The sequence below is a fragment of the Cervus canadensis genome, chromosome 30 (genome assembly GCF_019320065.1).
Source record: "Cervus canadensis isolate Bull #8, Minnesota chromosome 30, ASM1932006v1, whole genome shotgun sequence".
NCBI classification, from domain to species: Eukaryota; Metazoa; Chordata; class Mammalia; order Artiodactyla; family Cervidae; genus Cervus; species Cervus canadensis.
In genome coordinates, this window is record NC_057415.1 from 18,740,716 (window position 1) to 18,760,557 (window position 19,842).

A 19,842-nucleotide genomic window follows, 5' to 3' on the forward strand; every position below is an offset into this window, starting at 1 on the left:
TAATTTATATATATGAGTTTATATATATAAAACTATATTTTATAAATATAAAATATATATTTAATATATATAATATAATATATTTATAATAATATATAAATATATTATATATTATATATTTAATACACATAATATATAATATATTATATATAATAATAATATAATATATAATTATATATTATATTATAAATATAAATATATAATTATAATTATATAATTGTAATATATCATAATATATCTTATAATATTATATATTAATACATATATCAATACATATTATATTAATATCATTAATAAATTAATTAATTTAAATATAATCAATCAATTAATTATAATTAATTATTTATTAATAATTTAGAAATAATTATTTATAATTAATTAAATATAATTAAATTAATAATATAATATATATTAGTATATAATGTTAATTATATAATTATATATAATAATATTATATATTAATGAGGATATGTATAATGTATATATAATATTATAAATATATATTATAAAATATAATATATATTAAATATATAATATAAATTATAAAATATATATAAATGATATATAATTATATATAATATAATATAATAAGTATATAATATAATATAATAAGTATATAATATAATAATATAAATATATATTAAATATATAATTTATATATAAAATATTATATATATTAACATAATTTATATAATATATCCATGTAATATAATAATAATATATCCATGTATTATAATCCAAAATTTTGTGTGGAGATAAATTTTTATTTCATTTGATTAATATCAAGGTACATGATTCCAGGACTGTATGGTAAGACTGTTTAATTTTGTAAGAAATGGCTAAACTGTCTTCCAAAGTAGCTGAACCATTTTGCATTCCTGTTAGCAATGAATGAGAGTTCCTATTGCTCTACATTTTGCCAGCACTTGATGTTGTCCGTGTCCCAGATTTTGATGTGTAGTTGTATCTCATTGTTTTAACTTGCATTTTCTGATGACATATATATGGACATCTTTTCCTATGCTTATTTGCAGTCTATGTATCTTCTTTTTATTGAGGTCTCTGTTTAGTCAACCCATTTTTAATCAAGTTGTTTGTTTTCTTATGGTTGAGTTTTAACAGTTTTTGTATTTTTGGATGACAGTTTTTTTTTTATCATATTTGTCTTTTGCAAATATTTTCTCCCTGTCTGTGACTAGTCTTCTTAGTCTCTTTTACAGAGCAGAAGTTTTTAATTTTAATAAAGTGCAACTTATCAAAAATTTATTTTGTGGCTCATGCTTTTGACTTTATATTTAAGAAGTCATTATCTAACTCAAGGTCGCTGAGACTTTAACCTATGTTGTAGTTTTGCATTTTATACGTAGGCTAATGATCCATTTTGAATTAATTTTTTGAAGAGTGTAAGGTCTGTGTCTAAGGTTTATATTTTTTGCATGTGCTAGTCCAGTTTTTCAAGCACTATTTGTTGAAGAGACTATCTTTGTTCCTCTGTATGGTTCTGGGCATTTAATTATATTTCATTGGTCTATTTGTCCATTCTTTTGCCTTAAAAACAATTGAAATTCTGACACACACGATAACATGGGTGAAATATGAAGATACTATGCCAAGTGAAATTAGCCAGACAAAAAGGGGCAACTATTATATGACTCTACTTATATAAAATGTATAGAATAGGCAAATTCATAGAGATGCAAAGTAGATTAGTGTTTACCAGGGATTGAGGGGAAAGGAAATGTCAAGTTATGGTTTAATGAGGATAAAACTTCTGTTTGTGGAGATGGAAAATTTTGAGAAATAAATACTGTAATAGTTACATTTGCAGAACACTGTGAAAGTAATTTATTCCACTGAACTCTACACTTAAAAGTGAATAAATGGAATATTTTATGTTATGCCAGTTTTGTTGTTGTTGTTCACTAAGTTGTGTCCAACTCATTTGTGACCCCATGGACTGTAGCCTGCAAGCTCCTCTATCCATGGGACTTCCCAGGCAAAAATACCAGAGTGGGTTGCCATTTTCTTCTCCAGGAGATCTTTTGGACCCAGAGATTGAACTCATGTCTCCTGAATTGGCAGGCAAATTCTTTACCACTGAGCCACCTGGGAAGCCTTTATGTATATTTTCAGTTCAGTTGCTCAGTCGTGTCCAACTCTGCAACCCCATGGACTGCAGCACGCCAGGCTTCCCCGTCCATCACCAACTCCCGAAGCTTGCTCAAACTCATGTCCATTGAGTCGGTGATGCCATCCAACCATCTCATCCTCTGTTGTCCCCTTCTCCTCCTGCCTTAAATCTTTCCCAGCATCAGGGTCTTTTCCAACTAGTCAGTTCTTCACATTAGGTGGCCAAGGTACTGGCGCTTCAGCTTCAGCATCAGTCCTTCCAATGAATATTCAGGACTGATTTACTTTAAGATTGACTAGTTTGATCTCCTTGCAGTCCAAGGGACTTTCAAGAGTCTTCTTGAACACCATAGTTCAAAAGCATGTATATTTTACAACAAAATAAGTAAGTAAATAACTAAATAAAGCTGATATGTGATAGAAGTGACATTACAAATTATTAGGAGTTGATAGACTAGTCAATGAATTGGGCCTGGGACAACTAACTATCATGGTATCATGGTGGCAAAAGTCAGATTCCTACTTCAGAGCAAACAAAGATGTAATTTCCTGTTGATTTAAGGACCTAAATGCAAAAAGCAAAACTTTAAATCTTTTTGGCCCTTCAAGGACAGAAGGATAGGATAGAAATGGAGTTCTTAGAAAAGAATTAAAAACCTCAAACAGTAAAAGGAGAGAGATATATTTTACTAATAGAATGAAAGACCTCTACATGACAAAATGAAAGCAATAATTAGATACCACTTCATACCTACCAGAATCACAAAATTTCAATGGTCTAGTAGTGACAAGTGTCGACATGGGTATAAGGAAATGAGAACTCTTATGTGCTGCTAAGTGCGAGTAGAAATTGGTTTTTAAAAACTCTATTCCCAGCAAGGTGAGATGAGTGTAGATGAGTGTACTCTCCCAGCACAAGGAGAGTAATCTAAGGTAGCGACACAGAACCCATGCAGTGTGAGAAGTGATGAGGCAGCTGCAGAGATGGCAGATTGCTCACAGAGCACAGAGGTGACAGAATAATAAGTATATTGAGAGTAATAAAGGATCAAGTTTCTCACTGTCACAGAAAGAAGCTACCAAGGTAGGAAAGGAGAAAACTAGGATGAAACCTATAATGTTGGCTTGGAATTAGCGGTATAAATGTGTGTATGAACTCACAGTTTTTATAGGTAAGTACCCGCTCCAGTACTCTTGCCTGGAAAATCCCATGGACTGAGGAGCCTGGTGGGCTGCAGTCCATGGGGTCACTAAGAGTCGGACATGACTGAGCGACTTCACTTTCACGTTTCACTTTCATGCATTGGAGGAGGAAATGGCAACCCACTCCAGTGTTCTTACCTGGAGAATCCAGGGAGGGAGGAGCCTGGTGAGCTGCCGTCTATGGGTCAGACACGACGGAAGCGACTTAGCAGCAGCAGTTAGATAAGTAGGTAGGTGAGTAGGAGAGTAGAGATGATAGATGAACAGATAGATGACAGATACACAGATACATAGATTTCTACATAGAGATGGATATATAAATATATTTTTCTCTATCTCTATCCAACAAGCATTCTGGAATAGTGACATCCCATAGCAACGAGCATACCTAACACCCAGATCTTGTCTTCTAAATACCATTTTCCACTAAAAGCAATCAGTGCTCCTTGGAGAGATGGCTAAATCTATGGCTGGCAAAATACAAGATGAGCTATACAACCACTCGAACACTAGAATAAATTATGACTATAATGGATTGTAAGCAATGGAGTAAAATGAAAAACTATGTGTCCATACAGATACAAGTAAATTGCAAATTGTTAAGAAATGTGGTACTTACTGCTTCAAAGTACCTCTATACAAAATACTTATTAATTACAAAGGGAAAAAAGTAATTTCACAATGGACAGGGCTGGAATTTCCCACCTAAGTGCAGAGGTCAAGTAAGCATGATCAGCAATGGAATAAATCAAAATCATGTACCACCTGATAGCATATAAGGAGAAGACCACAGCATCACTTCTGTGATATTTTTGACAAACATGCATAACCTGAATCAAGTCACGAGAAAGCATTTGTAAAATGAGAGATATTCTATTCTAAACCAGCCTGTGATTTTTGAGAGTATCAAGGTAATGAAGTCAAAGAAAGACTTTAGCAAGAGACTAATATGGAAAGAGACTTCCATATGGCAAGAAACTAATGAGAGACAACCAAGAGCAAAGTACAATTTTGAACTGCTTTTTTTTTTTTGCAATAATGGACACGAGGGGTCTGTTAGTGACACATGAAGGGGTCTGAGGATTAAATAGTCGATAGTGATGCATCAGTGTTAGTGATGATGGTTGTACTGTATATGAATAAGATGTAGGAGAATATTCTTATTTGTAAGAAGTATGAGATTAAGTATTCAAGGTGATGGAAAATCAAATGACAACTTTCAAATAGTCTAGGAAAAATAAATATATACCACACTTGAAGTATTTCTGTAAAATTTGTGACTGTTTCAAAAAATTAAAACCTTTGGCAAAATTATGCATTGAAAATATGCATTTCTACTAGCTAGTAACTAACAAATTCTCCCATATGTATATAGCCAATCAGGTCCCAACAGGCTCTTTGTAATAGAGAAATTATAATAAGGAAAAAAAGACATCAATACATAAAAAGGAACATAGTTATATAAATCATGGTTATGTATAAATAAGTACATTTATAATCTGGAATACTACACAGCAGTTAAAGATGAACTGTCTTGACATGAATACATGCTGTGAAAATAGTACATTATTTTCACAATAGGGATATTATTTGTGTATTTTGAGCAGACCAAGCAATCCTTTGAAATTGAAGAACACATGCCTATGATATAAAATATAAGAGGGTGGACAGAAGAATGCACACTATTTCAAAACATCGGATCACCTCCCAGGACAAAAGAATGCAGTTAGATGGGCTCAACTGTTCAGTATCATTCCAATTTTCTTTTTATCTGAACAAAAATGGCAAACTGTTTTCTTAATTTGTGGGTAATAGGTATATGGGCTTGTGATAGATTATTCCTTGTACCTTCCTCCATGAGAGAGAGATTATTAAAATTTTAAAACAATAAAATAAAATTGTTATCAACATTTTAAACGCTCTGAGTAGAATTTGAAAACAATGTCTGACCTGGCTATAAACCACACTGAAATTTTCCAAACTAAACCACGTATCTCTGGGAGAACTCGCCACCTAGTCCCCAGGATTCCAAAGTGGGTAGCGAGAAACCCTACCCAGATTAACCAGGGTGAGTGAGATGCAGAGGAGGGAAATAGCATTTCTGAAGATGGAAACTATGAGCTGGGAGACACCAAACCCTTTTATTTCTGGAGGAAACATTTGCCGAGAGTCATGTTCTCTGATTATCATAAAGGGCCACAAAGAGTTATTTTGTGTGCCGTCATGTGAGACATAAAATGATCTTACATTTTAGTAAGAACAACAGCAAGGTATTTTTGTCTTGTTTTGTTTGTGGATTTTGTTGTTGTTGTTGTTGTTGTTGCATGATGGATGGCCTCAGGAGGACTATTTGTAGTTTTTGTTTTAATTTAATGTTAGAATATAGTGATTTATGGGCTTCCCTGGTAACTCAGCTGATATAGAATCTGCCTGCAGTGCAGGAGACCCCAACTTGACTCCCGGGTTGGGAAGATCCCCTGGAGAAGGGATAAGCTACCCACTCCAGTATTTTTGGGCTTCCATGGTGGCTCAGATGGTAAAGAATCTGCCTGAAATTCAGGAGACCTGGGTTGGATCCCCGGGCTAGGAAGATCCCCTGGAGGAGGGCAAGGCAACCCACTCCAGTATTCCTGCCTGGAGAATCCCCATGGACAGAGAAGCCTTGTGGGCTACAGTTCATGTCATTGCAGAGGGTCGGACAAAACTGAGTGACTAAGTACAGCACAGTACATGTATTGTTAATCCCAAACTCCTAGTTATCCCTCTCTGCCCTGCCCAAGTTTCCCCTTTGGTAACCATAAATTTGTTTTCAAAGTTTGTGAGTCTGTTTAGCAAATGTATTTTTATGCTTTACCTAATACCAGACTTTATGTTGTGATAAGACTATGTAAAATATTTCTGTTACAGCTTAACTCCTTGATGTTAATTAAAACCACTGCAATATTGTGAAGTGATTAGTCTCCAATGAATAAAAATGGATGAAAAAAATAAATAAATAAAGCAATGCAAATAACGAGAGTTCTCTCCCTGCCAGACCATGTCCCCTCATGGACATGTTTATCAGTTAAACTTAATATTAACTACTACCAGATAAACTTAATATTCTCTATAGACTGTTCCTATCTAAGCAATGCATCTGATTAGAGAGAAAGGGCACTGTTTCTGAACAGGATTCAGTCTCCTTTTGTCTGGTACCAGTGAAAAGTTCTGAAGCAAATCTACCCCAGAGAGGTACCTTTACTGTGTCTGCTTCGTCTCCACTATACGAAGATGGAGATGTGGACCCAGAACTGATGTAAAACTTGATCTTTAGATTCTGTTCAAATATGTTGTCAACTGGATCGCCCTAGAAAAACAAGTTAGGGAAAACAAAAATTCAAGAGATCCCTGTATAGAATTCAGCGCTCTTAACAGAAGTCATGAACATAACATTACTTTCCAATAATGGGTGATAAAACTGTAATTTTAGTATTTTTTTATAAGAAGTATGTCAACATGCATAACTGTAGCCAAACTCCTTCAATGCTGGACACAGCTGCTCCCACCTGCACCTCTGAGCACTTCTCTTCAGAATGTGCTATTTCACAATCCATCATTCCATTCCATGCGGAAGTACTGTGGCATTAAAAAAAAAAAATTGAGCAGATGGATTCCATTCACAGTGGGTTATAGAGAAATGAATCGGAAACTAAAGATAAGAACTCTGTCCCTGAGGGCACCTAGTGAAGAGGTTCAGACTATGTCACCGCCAAGTACGTCACTTGGGCATATTGATTACTTAAATTAAAGTACTTGAGACACAGCGTTGCAAGGACACTCTGACTCTCGTTTGTTTTCCTGAAGGAAGAAGGATACAGATCTTCCCTGTGAAAATCACCCTCCCTGTGCCAGGAGGAGGGAAAAACTTTACCACCAGAGACACAGAATTCAAGGCCAGGAAGGCTGCATAAACAAAAATATGATTGTTAAACTACCCATATATTCCTTGTTACTTCACTATTCATGACTCATAACCCAAACCCTTTTGTCTTATCGTTTCTTCACAAATATATTGTTCCTTTGCCTAAAAAAGTATAAAAGCTTCCTTACTCTGGTCACTTAAGGTCTTCTTTCTCTTGGGAAGGCTCCCAGGTATATGTAAAAATTTAACAAAATGTGTATGCTTTTCTCATGTTATTCTGTCTTATGCCAGAAGTCTTAGGCCCAGCCAGTGACCAATAGAAGGAAGACAAGAATTTTTCCCACCCACAGTGAATTAGGCATTAAATGAAAGTAAATGAAACTGACCTTGGTTGTGTGACTAATGGCACCAATGTAAACCCCTGCTTATTTAATAGCATAGAAATACTGGCACCCAGGGGTCAACACCTATTATGGTCAGAATTTTTGTGACTTTACTTTGGAAGATCATGTAGTGAGTGATTTCCAAAGTTATAAAGTTTCTTAAAATGCAGAGGCAGCTCCAAGATTTTTATATAAGTGAGGCTCAATCGGAAGATGAGGTGAAGCTATAGGTCAGCTTTCCTGGGGTTGCATACACACAGTGAGTGTTTCACATGGTACTAGAGAGTGTTTTGCTGTTTTCTTTACACATAATGTTTAATATGCATGAGATGATGGTGGTGGTGGTTGTGGCTCCTTAAATCCCCAATGCCCTGTTCATTTTCATAGGTTGGATACAGTATCTTCCATTGTTAATTCATGTGACTACTGTTGTGAAATATGACTTATTGTTCATATATTTTATTGATTTTTTTTTTTTTGGTGTGGAGAATTTAAAAGTCTGTTTTGGGGATTGATTCCAGGTACAATTTTCTATGTGGCACAGTGGTAAAGAATCCACTTGTCAATGCAGAAGACACAGGAGACGTGAGTTTGATCCCTGGATCAGGAAGATCCCCTGGAGTAGGAAATCGCAACCCACTAGAGTATTCTTGCCTGGAAAATTCCATGTACAGAGGAACCTGTCAGTTATAGACCATGGGGTCCCAAAGAGTTGGCCATGATTGAGCAACAGAGCGTGCACACACAGTTTTCTATGTGGCTAATATTTTAGAGATCAACAAGGCTCCCAACAAAATACTTGAGCCTAACACTGTAAGTGTTACTCGCTCACTCCCATCCAACTCTTTGCAACCCCATGGACCATAACCCACCAGGCAACTCTGTCCATGGAATTCTCCAGGCAAGAATATTGGAGTGGGTAGCCATTCCCGTCTCCAGGGGATCTTCCCGACCCAGGGATCAAACCTGGGTCTCCTGCATTGCAGGCAGATTCTTTACCATCTGAGGCACCAGGCTGGAAATTTAAAACTGGCAAGATTGGCTGTCACTTATTGCTAATAATATAACCAAGGCTATGGTCTTCCCAGTGGTCACATATGGTTGTGAGAGTTGGACCATGAGGAAGGCAGAGTGCTAGAGAATTGACGCCTTTGAACTGCGGTGCTGGAGAAGACTCCTGAGAGTCCCTTGGACAGCAAGGAAATAAAACCAGTCAATCTTAAAGGAAATCAACCCTGAATACTCATTGGAAGGACTGATGTTGAAGCTGAAGCTCCAGTATTTTGGTCATCTGATGCAAAGAGTCGACTTATTGGAGAAGTCTCTGATGCTGGGAAAGATTGAAGGCAGAAAGAGAAGAGGGCATCAGAGGATGAGAAGGCTGGGTGGCATCACCGAAGCAATGGGCATGAACTTGGGCAAACTTTGGGAGATGGTGAGGGACAGGGAAGCCTGGTGTGCTGCAGTCCATGGAGTTGTAAAGAGTTGGATATGACTGTGACTGAACAACATTGCTAATAGGCTTGTTCCCTGGGAGGGCCAAGAGCATTACTGTGGGCATAAGCCAGCTAGCTATATGACACAGCTACCAGCAAAACAAGTAGATAAGGAGTTAATTTACTCCAACCAATGAAGAATCCCTTCAGAAAGTTATCCGTAATCCAGGTAGCTGACCACTGGAGAGACCCTTCTGTCCTCTCCCAGCCCCTGAATCTTGCTTTTAAGCTTTAAATTAGGCAACATAGAGTGAAACCCTGAAACTCAAGACACCCCACCCTCTATGCTAGTAAAATCAGAGCTCTCGGTCTACTTTCTCTCCCATTCTATCTGCCACCTTGTTGTGTGGCCCTGGGGTGTGCCATGTACCCTCCAGGGCCTGTGAGTGATCAATCGTGTTCCTCAAATTTCCCTTATAGTTTTTACTTAGGTGCATCCTGCTATCATAATAAGAACCACAAGGCTTGGGCCAGACACACAGTGGTCCCTGTGGTGATGGAGAGGATTGCGTGTGGCACTCACTACAAGTACTACGGCCCAGGTGAACGCCCTGGGCATTCCTAGCCAAGAGCATCACTATCAATCAGCTGAGACTACAAAACACAGAGTTTAATTTTACTCATAGTGTGTTGTCTTTTGTGTTTGACTTTTTTCACTCAATGTTATGCTAATGAGATTCATTCATGGTGTTGTGTATAGCTGTAATTTATTCATTTTTATTGCTCTTGTGTATTTCATCCCATTATTAGAGCCTACTTTCTTTATTCATTCATTTTGATGGACATTTGTATTTTAGCTATTACAACCATTCTTGTACATACCTCCTGGCATAAAATATGCAAGTATTCCTATAGGATATATTTCTAGAAATGGAATTACACAATATGCAGATTTATATTTCTTCAAATACTTAAATTTTTTCAAATACTCCTCTGGCAGTCCAGTGGTTAAGACTTCACCTTCTAGTGCAAGAGGTGCCTACTCCATCTCTGGCTGAGCAGCTAAGATCCCACAAGCCCGTGGCCAAAAAACCAAAAACATAAAATAGAAGCAATATTGTAACACATTCAGTAAAGACTTTAAAAATGCTCCACGTCAAAAACATCAGAGAACAATATGGAGATTCCTTAACAAACTAGAAATAAAACTACCATATCACCTAGCAATCCCTCTATGGGCATATACCCTGAGAAAACCACAATTCAGAAAGACACATGTACCCCAGAGTTTACTGCAACGCTATTTATAATAGCCAGTACATGGAAGCAACCTAGATGTCTATTGACAGATGAATGGATAAAGAACATGTGATACATATATATATAATATATAAAAAATATACATATATATGTATATACATGTACATACATATATGTATATATATAATATACATATATACACATATATAATATATAATGGAATATAACTCAGGCATAAAATGGAACAAATTTGAATCAGTTGTAGTGAGGTGGATGAACCTAGAGCCTGTTATACAGTGTGAAGTAAGTCAGAAAGAGAAAAACATATATAGTATGTTAATGCATATATATGGAATCTAGAAAAATAGTACTGATGAACCTATTTGCAGGGAAGGAATGGACATGAAGACGTAGAGAACAGATGTGTGACCACATTGCAAATTTCATGAAGAGAATGGAATTTTATCAGGATTATATTGAATCTTGATATTTTATATTAAATCCTTAATCTTGATTGAATTGATATATTATCAGTAAACTCATACAGGGGCTCTGTATCGACCTACAGGGGTGGGATGGGGAGGGAGATGGGAGGGAGGTTCAAAAGGGAGGGGACATTTGTGCACCTGTGGCTGATTCATGTTGATGTTTGACAGAAAACAACAAAATTCTGTAAAGCAATTATCCTTCAATAAAAAATAGATTAATAAAAAAAGAAGAATTAATGTCTTTATAATATTGAGTCTTTCAATCTAGTGTTATAGACTTACTATTTAACTTAGGCCTTTTCAAATATCCCTCTTTAAATTTTATAATATTTCTTCCGAAGCCTTCTAGCTATTGTTAGATTTGCTTCTAAATATTTGATTCCTTATGCTATTGTAAATGGTGTGTCTTTTAAAAGGTAATTATTTAATATTCTAATATAATTACTTCATATCATTTAATATTCATATAGAGAGATGCATTTGATTTGAGTATATTGATGTGACATATATTTATTTCTGTATATTGACATTGTAGTCAACATGTTCTATACATATAATATACTCTGTATATTGATTTTCATATGCTGATACAGTAGTCAACCACCTTGCTAAACTCTTAATAATTCTAATAATTTATGGAAAAGATCCTCAATTTCATAATGAATTTTATGTTCATAAACATAAAATTTTTTTTTCATTTTTATACTTTTTTCACTTTATACTTTTCATTTTTATATTTTATTCATAAATATAAAATAGAAAAGCATCAGTATTTCACCAATATACAGTTATATTATACAGTTATATATAATACAGTATATTATATATATACATATATAATAATTATTTTATATATAATGGTGGCACTAGTGGTAAAGAGGGCTTCCTAGGTGGTGCTAGTGGTAAAGAACCCACCTGCCAAAGCAGGAGATGGTAAGAGACATGGGTTTGATCCCTGGGTTGGGAAGATCCCCTGGAGGAGGGCATAGCAACCCACTCCAGTATTCTTGCCTGGAGAATCTTATAGACAGAGGAGCCTGGTGGACTTCAGTCCATAGAGTTGCAGAGTCAGACATGACTGAAGTGACTTAGGGTGGAGGATAATAATATTATATAACATAAAATAATAATTATATAATATTAAATATTGTTATTATATATGACTTTTGTTGCTGATATCTTTGATCAGATAAAGAAAGTTCTTTTTCTATTTCTAGATTGGGAAAAATGGTTTTGCTTCTCTATCATAAAAGGCTGTTGAATTTTTTCAGATGTTCTTATGCTTTTATTGAAATTATATAATTTATATTTTTAATCCATGAAAATCAAGCTGGTGGAGTAGAAGGACATGTGCTCATCTTCTGCAAGAACACCAAAATCACAACTAGCTGCTGAAAAACCATCAACAGGAGAATGTTGGATCCCACCAAAGAAAGATACCCCATGTCCAAGGGCAAAGGAGAAGTCCCAGCAAGATGGTATGAGGGATGCAATCGCATTTAGAATCAAATCTCATAACTTCCAGAGATGCTTGGAGGGTGCAAACGAAACCTTATGCTCATGAGGACCCAGAGAAAGGTGCAGTGACCCCCACGAGAGACTGAACCAGACCTGCCTTTGAGTGTTTGAGGGTCTCCCGTGGAGGCACAGTCAGCAGTGGCCTGCTGTGGAGACAGGGGTTCTGGCTGCCACAGACCTGGGAGGCACAGTGTGTGGCCTAAGTCCTCTTAGAGGAGGTTGCCATCAGCCCCACCATAGAGCCACCGAGCCTACAAACTGGAGACCAATTACACCAAAGACGTTCTTGCACTGTTGCAAAAGTTCTAGGGCCCACAACAGATTTTTCTAACCTGGTGATCCAACAAACGGACTGAGATCCCTCCGGGAATTTGACTTTGAAGGCCAGTGGGATTTGCTTACAGAACTTCCATAGCACTGGGGAAACAGACTGTTGGAGGATCAAACAAAACCTTGTGCACACCAGGACCCAGGAGAAAGGAGCAGTGACCCCACAAGAGACTGAGCCAGACTTTTAATATTTTTAATCTGTTACTGTGTTATATTTTTAATCTGTTACTGTGTTATGTTGATTCATTTTCTAAAGTGAAACTTTGTGTATCAGTTCAGTTCAGTTCAGTTCAGTTCAGTCCCTCTGTTGTGTCTGACTCTTTGCAACCCCACAGACTGCAGAATGCCAGGCTTCCCTGTCCATCATCAACTCCTGGAGCTTGCTCAAACTCATGTCCATCGAGTCGGTGATGCCATCCAACCATCTCATCCTCTGTCGTCCCCTTCTCCTGCCTTCAATCTTTCCCAGCATCAGGGTCTTATAATACCAAATTGGTCATGCTGAGTTATTCTTTTTATTCTGTTCAGTAACTTTTTTTAAAGACTTAAAATTTTTTTCAACAGTGTCAGGATTTCATGAGAATTCCCACTGTATAGCTAAGAGTATACAAAAGGTCAGATTTGGTATGTGTATGGTGCAGATGTTCTATACTGTTGCTGCTGCCGCTAAGTCTATTCAATCATGTCCAACTCTATGCGACCCCATAGATGGCAGCCCACCAGACTCTGCCGTCCCTGGGATTCTCCAGGCAAGAACACTGGAGTGGGTTGCCGTCGCCTTCTCCAATGCGTGAAAGTGAAGTCGCTCAGTTGTGTCCGACTCTTTGCGACCCCAGGGACTGTAGCCCACCAGGCTCCTCCGTCCTTGGGATCTTCCAGGCATGAGTACTGGAGTGGTGTACCATTGCCTTCTCCGGAAGTATACTGAGAACAGTGCATATAATCTTTGAAGTGTTCCAAGGAATGCCATGGCAATCAGCACAGCTGAAGCCATGCATGTTCTTGTTAAATTTCAAACTAAAGTTCAAAGAATGCTTCTGTAACTTCAGCCAAAATCCTGGATTGTATACATTTATCCTTAATGAACACATGAGCATTGTTATCCTAGCCTTACCCTCGATAATCTTTTAATGAGTGGCTAAAATGTAAAGCTGTGTTTTCAGTTAAGACAAAACCTGTATTTTTCACAACAGGTATAGAACCAACAAAATACTCATTAATGTCAAAAGTAGAATTCTGTATGTTCACCAGTGAGATTAGACTATAATTTCCTTCTAAAATATTTCTTATCAGGTTTTGGTATAAGGTTACTCTAACCACATAAAATAATTTGGGGACTGTCTTAGTCGACTACAGCTTCCAAAACAAAATACCATGGATTAGGTGACTAAACAGCAGGCATATATTTCTCATAGTTCTGGAGGCTGGATGTTTTAGATCAGGGTGCCAGTGTGGTTGGCTTCTGGTGAGAATTTTCTTTCTAGCTTGCAGACAGCTAGCTCCTCACTGTGCCCTCATATAGAAGAGACCACCAATACTATCAGACAAGGGTCTCACTCTCACTCTTATGATCTCATTAGTTGTTTAGTCGCTAGTCATGTTCAATTCTTTGTGATCCTATGGACTATAGCCCACCAGGCTCCTCTGTCTATGCGATTGTCCTGGCAAGAATACTAGAATAGGTTGCCATGCCCTCCTTCAGGGGAATCTTCCTGACCCCAGGATCAAACCCACATCTCTTAACTCTTCCTGCATTGGCAGGTGGGATCTTTACCACTAGCATCTCCTGGGAAGCCCATAAATATACATAAGGATAGATAAAAAAATATAGATAGTATAAGAAATTGTCTCATATAAATAGATCATAAATCAATTCCTTAAAAAAATAAAAGGTTAAACATATATATATATAAATAAGGAATATAAAAAGATACAGATATTATAGGGAATTGGCTCACATGATTATGGAACATAACCAGAAGGAGATATTGATACGCAAATAGATATTGATATAAATTCCTGTTGGTTCTGTTCCTCTGGAGAACCCTAAGACAGATATTGGTGCTGAGAAGAGACTGGTTCCAAATTGGGAAAGGAGTACGTCAGGGCTGTATATTGTCACCCTGCTTATTTAACTTATATGCAGAGTGCATCATGCGAAATGCTTGGCTAGATGAAGCACAAGCTGGAATCAAGATTGCCGGGAGAAATACCAATAACCTCAGACATGCAGATGACACCACCCTTCTGACACCCTGGCAGAAAGTGAAGAAGAACTAAAGAGCCTCTTGATGAAGGTGAAAGAGGAGAGTGAAAAAACTGGCTTAAAACTCAACATTCAAAAAACTAAGATCATGGCATCCAGTCCCATCACTTCATGGCAAATAGATGGGGAAACAATGGAAACAGTGACAGACTTTATTTTTCTGGGCTCCAAAATCACTGTAGATGGTGACTGCAGCCATGAAATTAAAAGACACTTGCTCTTTGGAAGAAAAGCTATGACAAACCTAGACAGCATATTAAAAAGCAGAGACATTATCGACAAAAGTCCATATAGTCAAAGCTATGGTTTTTCCATGAGTCATGTATGGATGTGAGAGTTGGACCATAATGGAGGCTGAGCACCAAAGAATTGATGCTTTCGAATTGTGGTCTTGGAGAAGACTCCTGAGACTCCTGGACTGCAAGGAGATCAAACCAGTCAATTTTAAAGGAAATGAATCCTGGATATTCATAGTCAATGGGGTCACAAAGAGTCGGACATGACTGAGTGACTAACACTTCCACTTTCACATGAATGAACCCACAGGACATTAGGGTAAGTGAAATAAGCCAGTTACAGAATGACAAATACTACATGATCCCACTTATGGGAAGATTCTAAAGTAGTCAGACTCACAGAAGTAGAGAGTGGAATGCTGGTTGCCGATGACTCGAGGGGAGGAAAAGTGGGGAAACGTCTGTCAACGAGTACAAAGTTTCACTTATGCAAGATGAATAAATTCTGGAGATCTTTGGTACAAAGTTGTGCCAATAGCTAACCATATTGCATTGTGTACTTGAAAACTTGTTAAGAGGGCTTATGTTAAGTGTTCTTACAGGAATTCCCTGGCAGTCTAGTAGTTAGGACTCCCTGCTTCCACTGCTGAGGGCCTCGGTTCAATCCCTGGTCAGAGAACTAAGATCCAGCAAGCAATGTGGGGGACAAAAGTGTTTCTACAACAACAATAAAAAGAAGCACAAGGAAATTTTTGGAGGTAATGGACATATCTATTACTTTGATTGTGGTGATAGTTTCATGGCTATATGTGTATGTCGAAAGTCATCAAATTGTATACATTAAATATGTACATCAGTTGTACATCAATTGCACCTAAATAAAGTTTTACAAAATAAATAGATAAAATGAAACATCTCTATTAACTGTTACAGTTCTTAGTTTCCTGACTGGAACCAGACACATATCCAAGGATTCCCCAAAAACAGAATGGGTAAATAAACTACAGTATATTCACATAATGGATGATCACATATATTGAAATACAGTTGAACATATTATTTCTACACATAAATGAGACTCACCCACTCAAAGCTGTGACACAAAAGAACGTGTACAGCGTGATTCTACTTACATTCTAAAATTAAATCCTCTTTTTTAGGGATGCATACATTCATTGAGTGTAAAAACATAACAAAAAGCAAGGTGAGTGGCAGAGTATCAATTGCCCCCAGCAGAAAGAGAGGGTTTGCTCTTTCTGAGGAAGGGAACACTTGTGGGGCATCAATCATGTTTCCGATCTTCACCCGAGAGCAGGTAACAGAGGTGTTTTATGTACTTTTCTTCATGTGTGTCAGAGTTCACAATGTAAAATATTTTGTTATTTTAATTCTAATATAGATGACTTTACAGCCTATAGAAACTTGCAGCCTTACTTCCATGAAAACTGTTTCTTTGTTATGTGCGTATGTCAAGCCTTCAGTCCTCTCCCATGGAATGATACTAAAAGAGTTTTATTGCAAAGGGAAGTGTTACTCAGAGCATCAGTGACTTCTGAAGTGGCTGCAGCACATACCCAAGAAGTTTAGTACTTACTTCACACTGAGCCATGGCATTAGAAGTTGTATTAAAAAGTGCCAAGGAAGATGAACTTGGGTCTTGTAGCCCTAAACCTGGAAGACAACAGCAAGCAGTTTATAAATAAGAAAACTGAAACTAACATTCATGCCTTTTTCAACCTTAATCTTTTAAAATTGTTTTCAGACCATATTTTTGGAGATAACCTGACTTATTATGTGCATGCGTGATAAGTTGTTTCAGTTGTGTCTGACTCTGTGCGACCCTATGGACAGTAGCCCACCAGGTTCCTCTGTCCAGGGAATTCTCCAGGCAAGAACTGGAGTGGATTGCCATGCCCACCTCCAGGGGATCTTCCTGACCCAGGAATCAAAACCACGTCTCTTAACATCTCCTGCATTAGCAGGCAGGTTCTTTAAAGCTAGCGCCACCTGGGAAGCTCTTGTATACATCAGTTCAGTTCAGTTCAGTCGCTCAGACGTGTCCGACTCTTTGCGACCCCATGAACTGCTGCACGCCAGGCCTCCCTGTCCATCACCAACTCCCAGAGTTTACTCAAACTCACGTCCATTGAGTTGGTGATGCCATCTAACCATCTCATCCTCTGTCGTCCCCTTCTCCTCCTACCTTCAATCTTTCCCAACATTAGGGTTACTTCAAATGAGTCAGCTGTTTGCATCAGGTGGCCAAAATACTGGAGTTTCAGCTTGAACATCAGTCCTTCCAATGAACACCCAGGACCGATTTCTCTTCGGATGGACTGGTTGGATCTCCTTGCAGTCCAAGGGACTCTCAAAAGTTTTCTCCAACATCACAGTTCAAAAGTATCAATTCTTCTGCGCTCAGCCCTCTTTATAGTCTAACTCTCACATCCATACATGACCACTGGAAAAACAATAGCCTTGACTAGACGGACCTTTGTTGACAAAGTGATGTCTCTGCTTTTTAACATGCTGTCTAGGTTGGTCATAACTATCCTTCCAAGGAGTAAGCGTCTTTTAATTTCATGGCTGCCAGCACCATCTGCAGTGATTTTGGAGCCCCCAAAAATAAAGTCAGCCACTGTTTCCACTGTTTCCCCATATATTTGCCATGAAGTGATGGGACCAGATGCCACGATCTTAGTTTTCTGAATGTTGAGCTTTAAGCCAACTTTTTCATTCTCCTCCTTCATTTTCATCAAGAGGCTTTTTAGCTCCTCTTCACTTTCTGCCATAAGGGTGGTGTCATCTGCATATCTGAGGTTATTAGTATTTCTCCTGGCAATCTTGATTCCAGCTTGTGCTTCATCCAGCCCAGTGTTTCTCATGATGCACTCTGCATATAAGTTAAATAAGCAGGGTGACAATATACAGGTTTGATGTACTCCTTTTCCTATTTGGAACCAGTCTGTTGTTCCATGTCCAGCTCTGACTGTTGCTTCCTGACCTGCATACAGGTTTCTCAAGAGGCAGGTCAGGTGGTCTGCTATTCCCATCTCTTTCAGAATTTTCCACAGTTTCTTGTGATCCACACAGTCAAAGGCTTTGGCATAGTCAGTAAAGCAGAAATAGATGTTTTTCTGGAACTCTCTTGCTTTTTTGATGGATGTTGGCAATTTGATCTCTGGTTCCTCTGCCTTTTCTAAAACCAGCTTGAATATCTGGAAGTTCACAGTTCACGTATTGCTGAAGCCTGGCTTGGAGAATTTTGAGCATTATTTTACTAGTGTGTGAGATGAGTGCAATTGTGCGGTAGTTTGAGCATTCTTTGGCATTGCCTTTCTTTGGGATTGGAATGAAAACTGACCTTTTCCAGTCCTGTGGCTGCTGAGTTTTCCAAATTTGCTGACACATTGTATAAATATACATATTTAAATCAAAATAGGTTTATATTTATTTTTATATATTAAATATGTCTGAGAATTATGCATCTCAAATGAAATAATTTTAGCAAATTTATGTTAAATTTATAATGAAACTATATAAATAAATTATGTAAGTTTTCATGAATTAACTCCTGTGTGTCAAGTCATTTTTCTTTTCCTTAATAATATTACATTTAAATAGATTTTGAAGCATTTTTAGAAGCCTCAAGGGGATTTCAGCAATATGGTCATGCCTATGATGGATGTTTTTTCTATGTTAGCTTCTCCCCACAGCAGGAATAAATTTCAAATTATTCCTCCCAGGTACCCAGTATCTGTTAGTATCCACAGGAGATGGCTTCCAGTACCCCTTGTAGATACCAAAGTCCTCTGATGCTCGAGTTCTTTACATGAAGTAATGTAGTATTTGCATGTAATAACCTGCCCACATCCTCCTGTATACTTTAAATCATCTCTAGGTTATCTATAGTACTGAATACAATGTAAATGCTATTTAATAGTTGCTGGAAGTTGGGAAATTCAACATAAATTCTATGTAAATAGCTGCTGGTGCACAGCAAAGTCAAGTTTTCCTTTTGGAAACTTTCCAGAAATCTTTTATTTTGTATTTTTTATCTGAGTTGGGTAAATCCACAGACATGGAACTCACAAATATGGAGGGTCAAATGTATGCATTTCTTAGCCTAAGTTATCTATAAGAAGAACACAGGCAGAATAAAACAAATGTTAATTATACTTAAAAGTTTTATGATAGTATCAAGGCTTTATTTATTTAGACAGAATAAAATATTCAACTACAAGTTTCTTTTTTTCCTTAAAGGAATTTAAAAAAAATTCCATACATTAACCTTTAGCAATTGTACTAACTTTAAATATATTAAAAAATAAAATCTTATGGTATGATTACAGCTTTATTTAAATACAAGAGAAGAAAAAGTATGAATTTAGACCTTCTCCAATAGGCATACATTTAACAACTGATATTGCCATGACTGTGAATTTTCCAGCTCTAAATCACTAACACAATTTCTTAATAGTCAAATAAGGAATTGTGTTCAGAAATGTCACATAATACTGCATAAGGATTGTACTGTTCTGCAGCATTCAAGGGAAAAAATAATGGTAAAAATAAAACTGTGACAAAAAAAAGTGAAACAGTGACAGACTTCATTTTGGGGGGCTCCAAAATCACTGCAGATGGTGACTGCAGCCATGAAATTAAGACCATTGCTCCTTGGAAGAAAGGTT

General features: G+C 37.2%; 1 protein-coding gene across 1 annotated transcript in view; it reads right to left on the bottom strand.

Annotated features, from left to right (window-relative positions):
- LOC122431607 (serine/threonine-protein kinase MRCK alpha-like) overlaps positions 1-19,842 on the bottom strand; it is a 53,604-nt gene that overhangs the window by 23,769 nt on the left and 9,993 nt on the right. Inside the window, exons 5-6 of the mRNA XM_043452856.1 lie at positions 16,746-16,822; positions 6,569-6,679 (exon numbers count right to left, since the gene is read on the bottom strand). Of these exons, the coding sequence (XP_043308791.1) occupies positions 6,569-6,679; positions 16,746-16,822 (188 nt within the window). The remainder of the gene's footprint in view (positions 1-6,568; positions 6,680-16,745; positions 16,823-19,842) is intronic.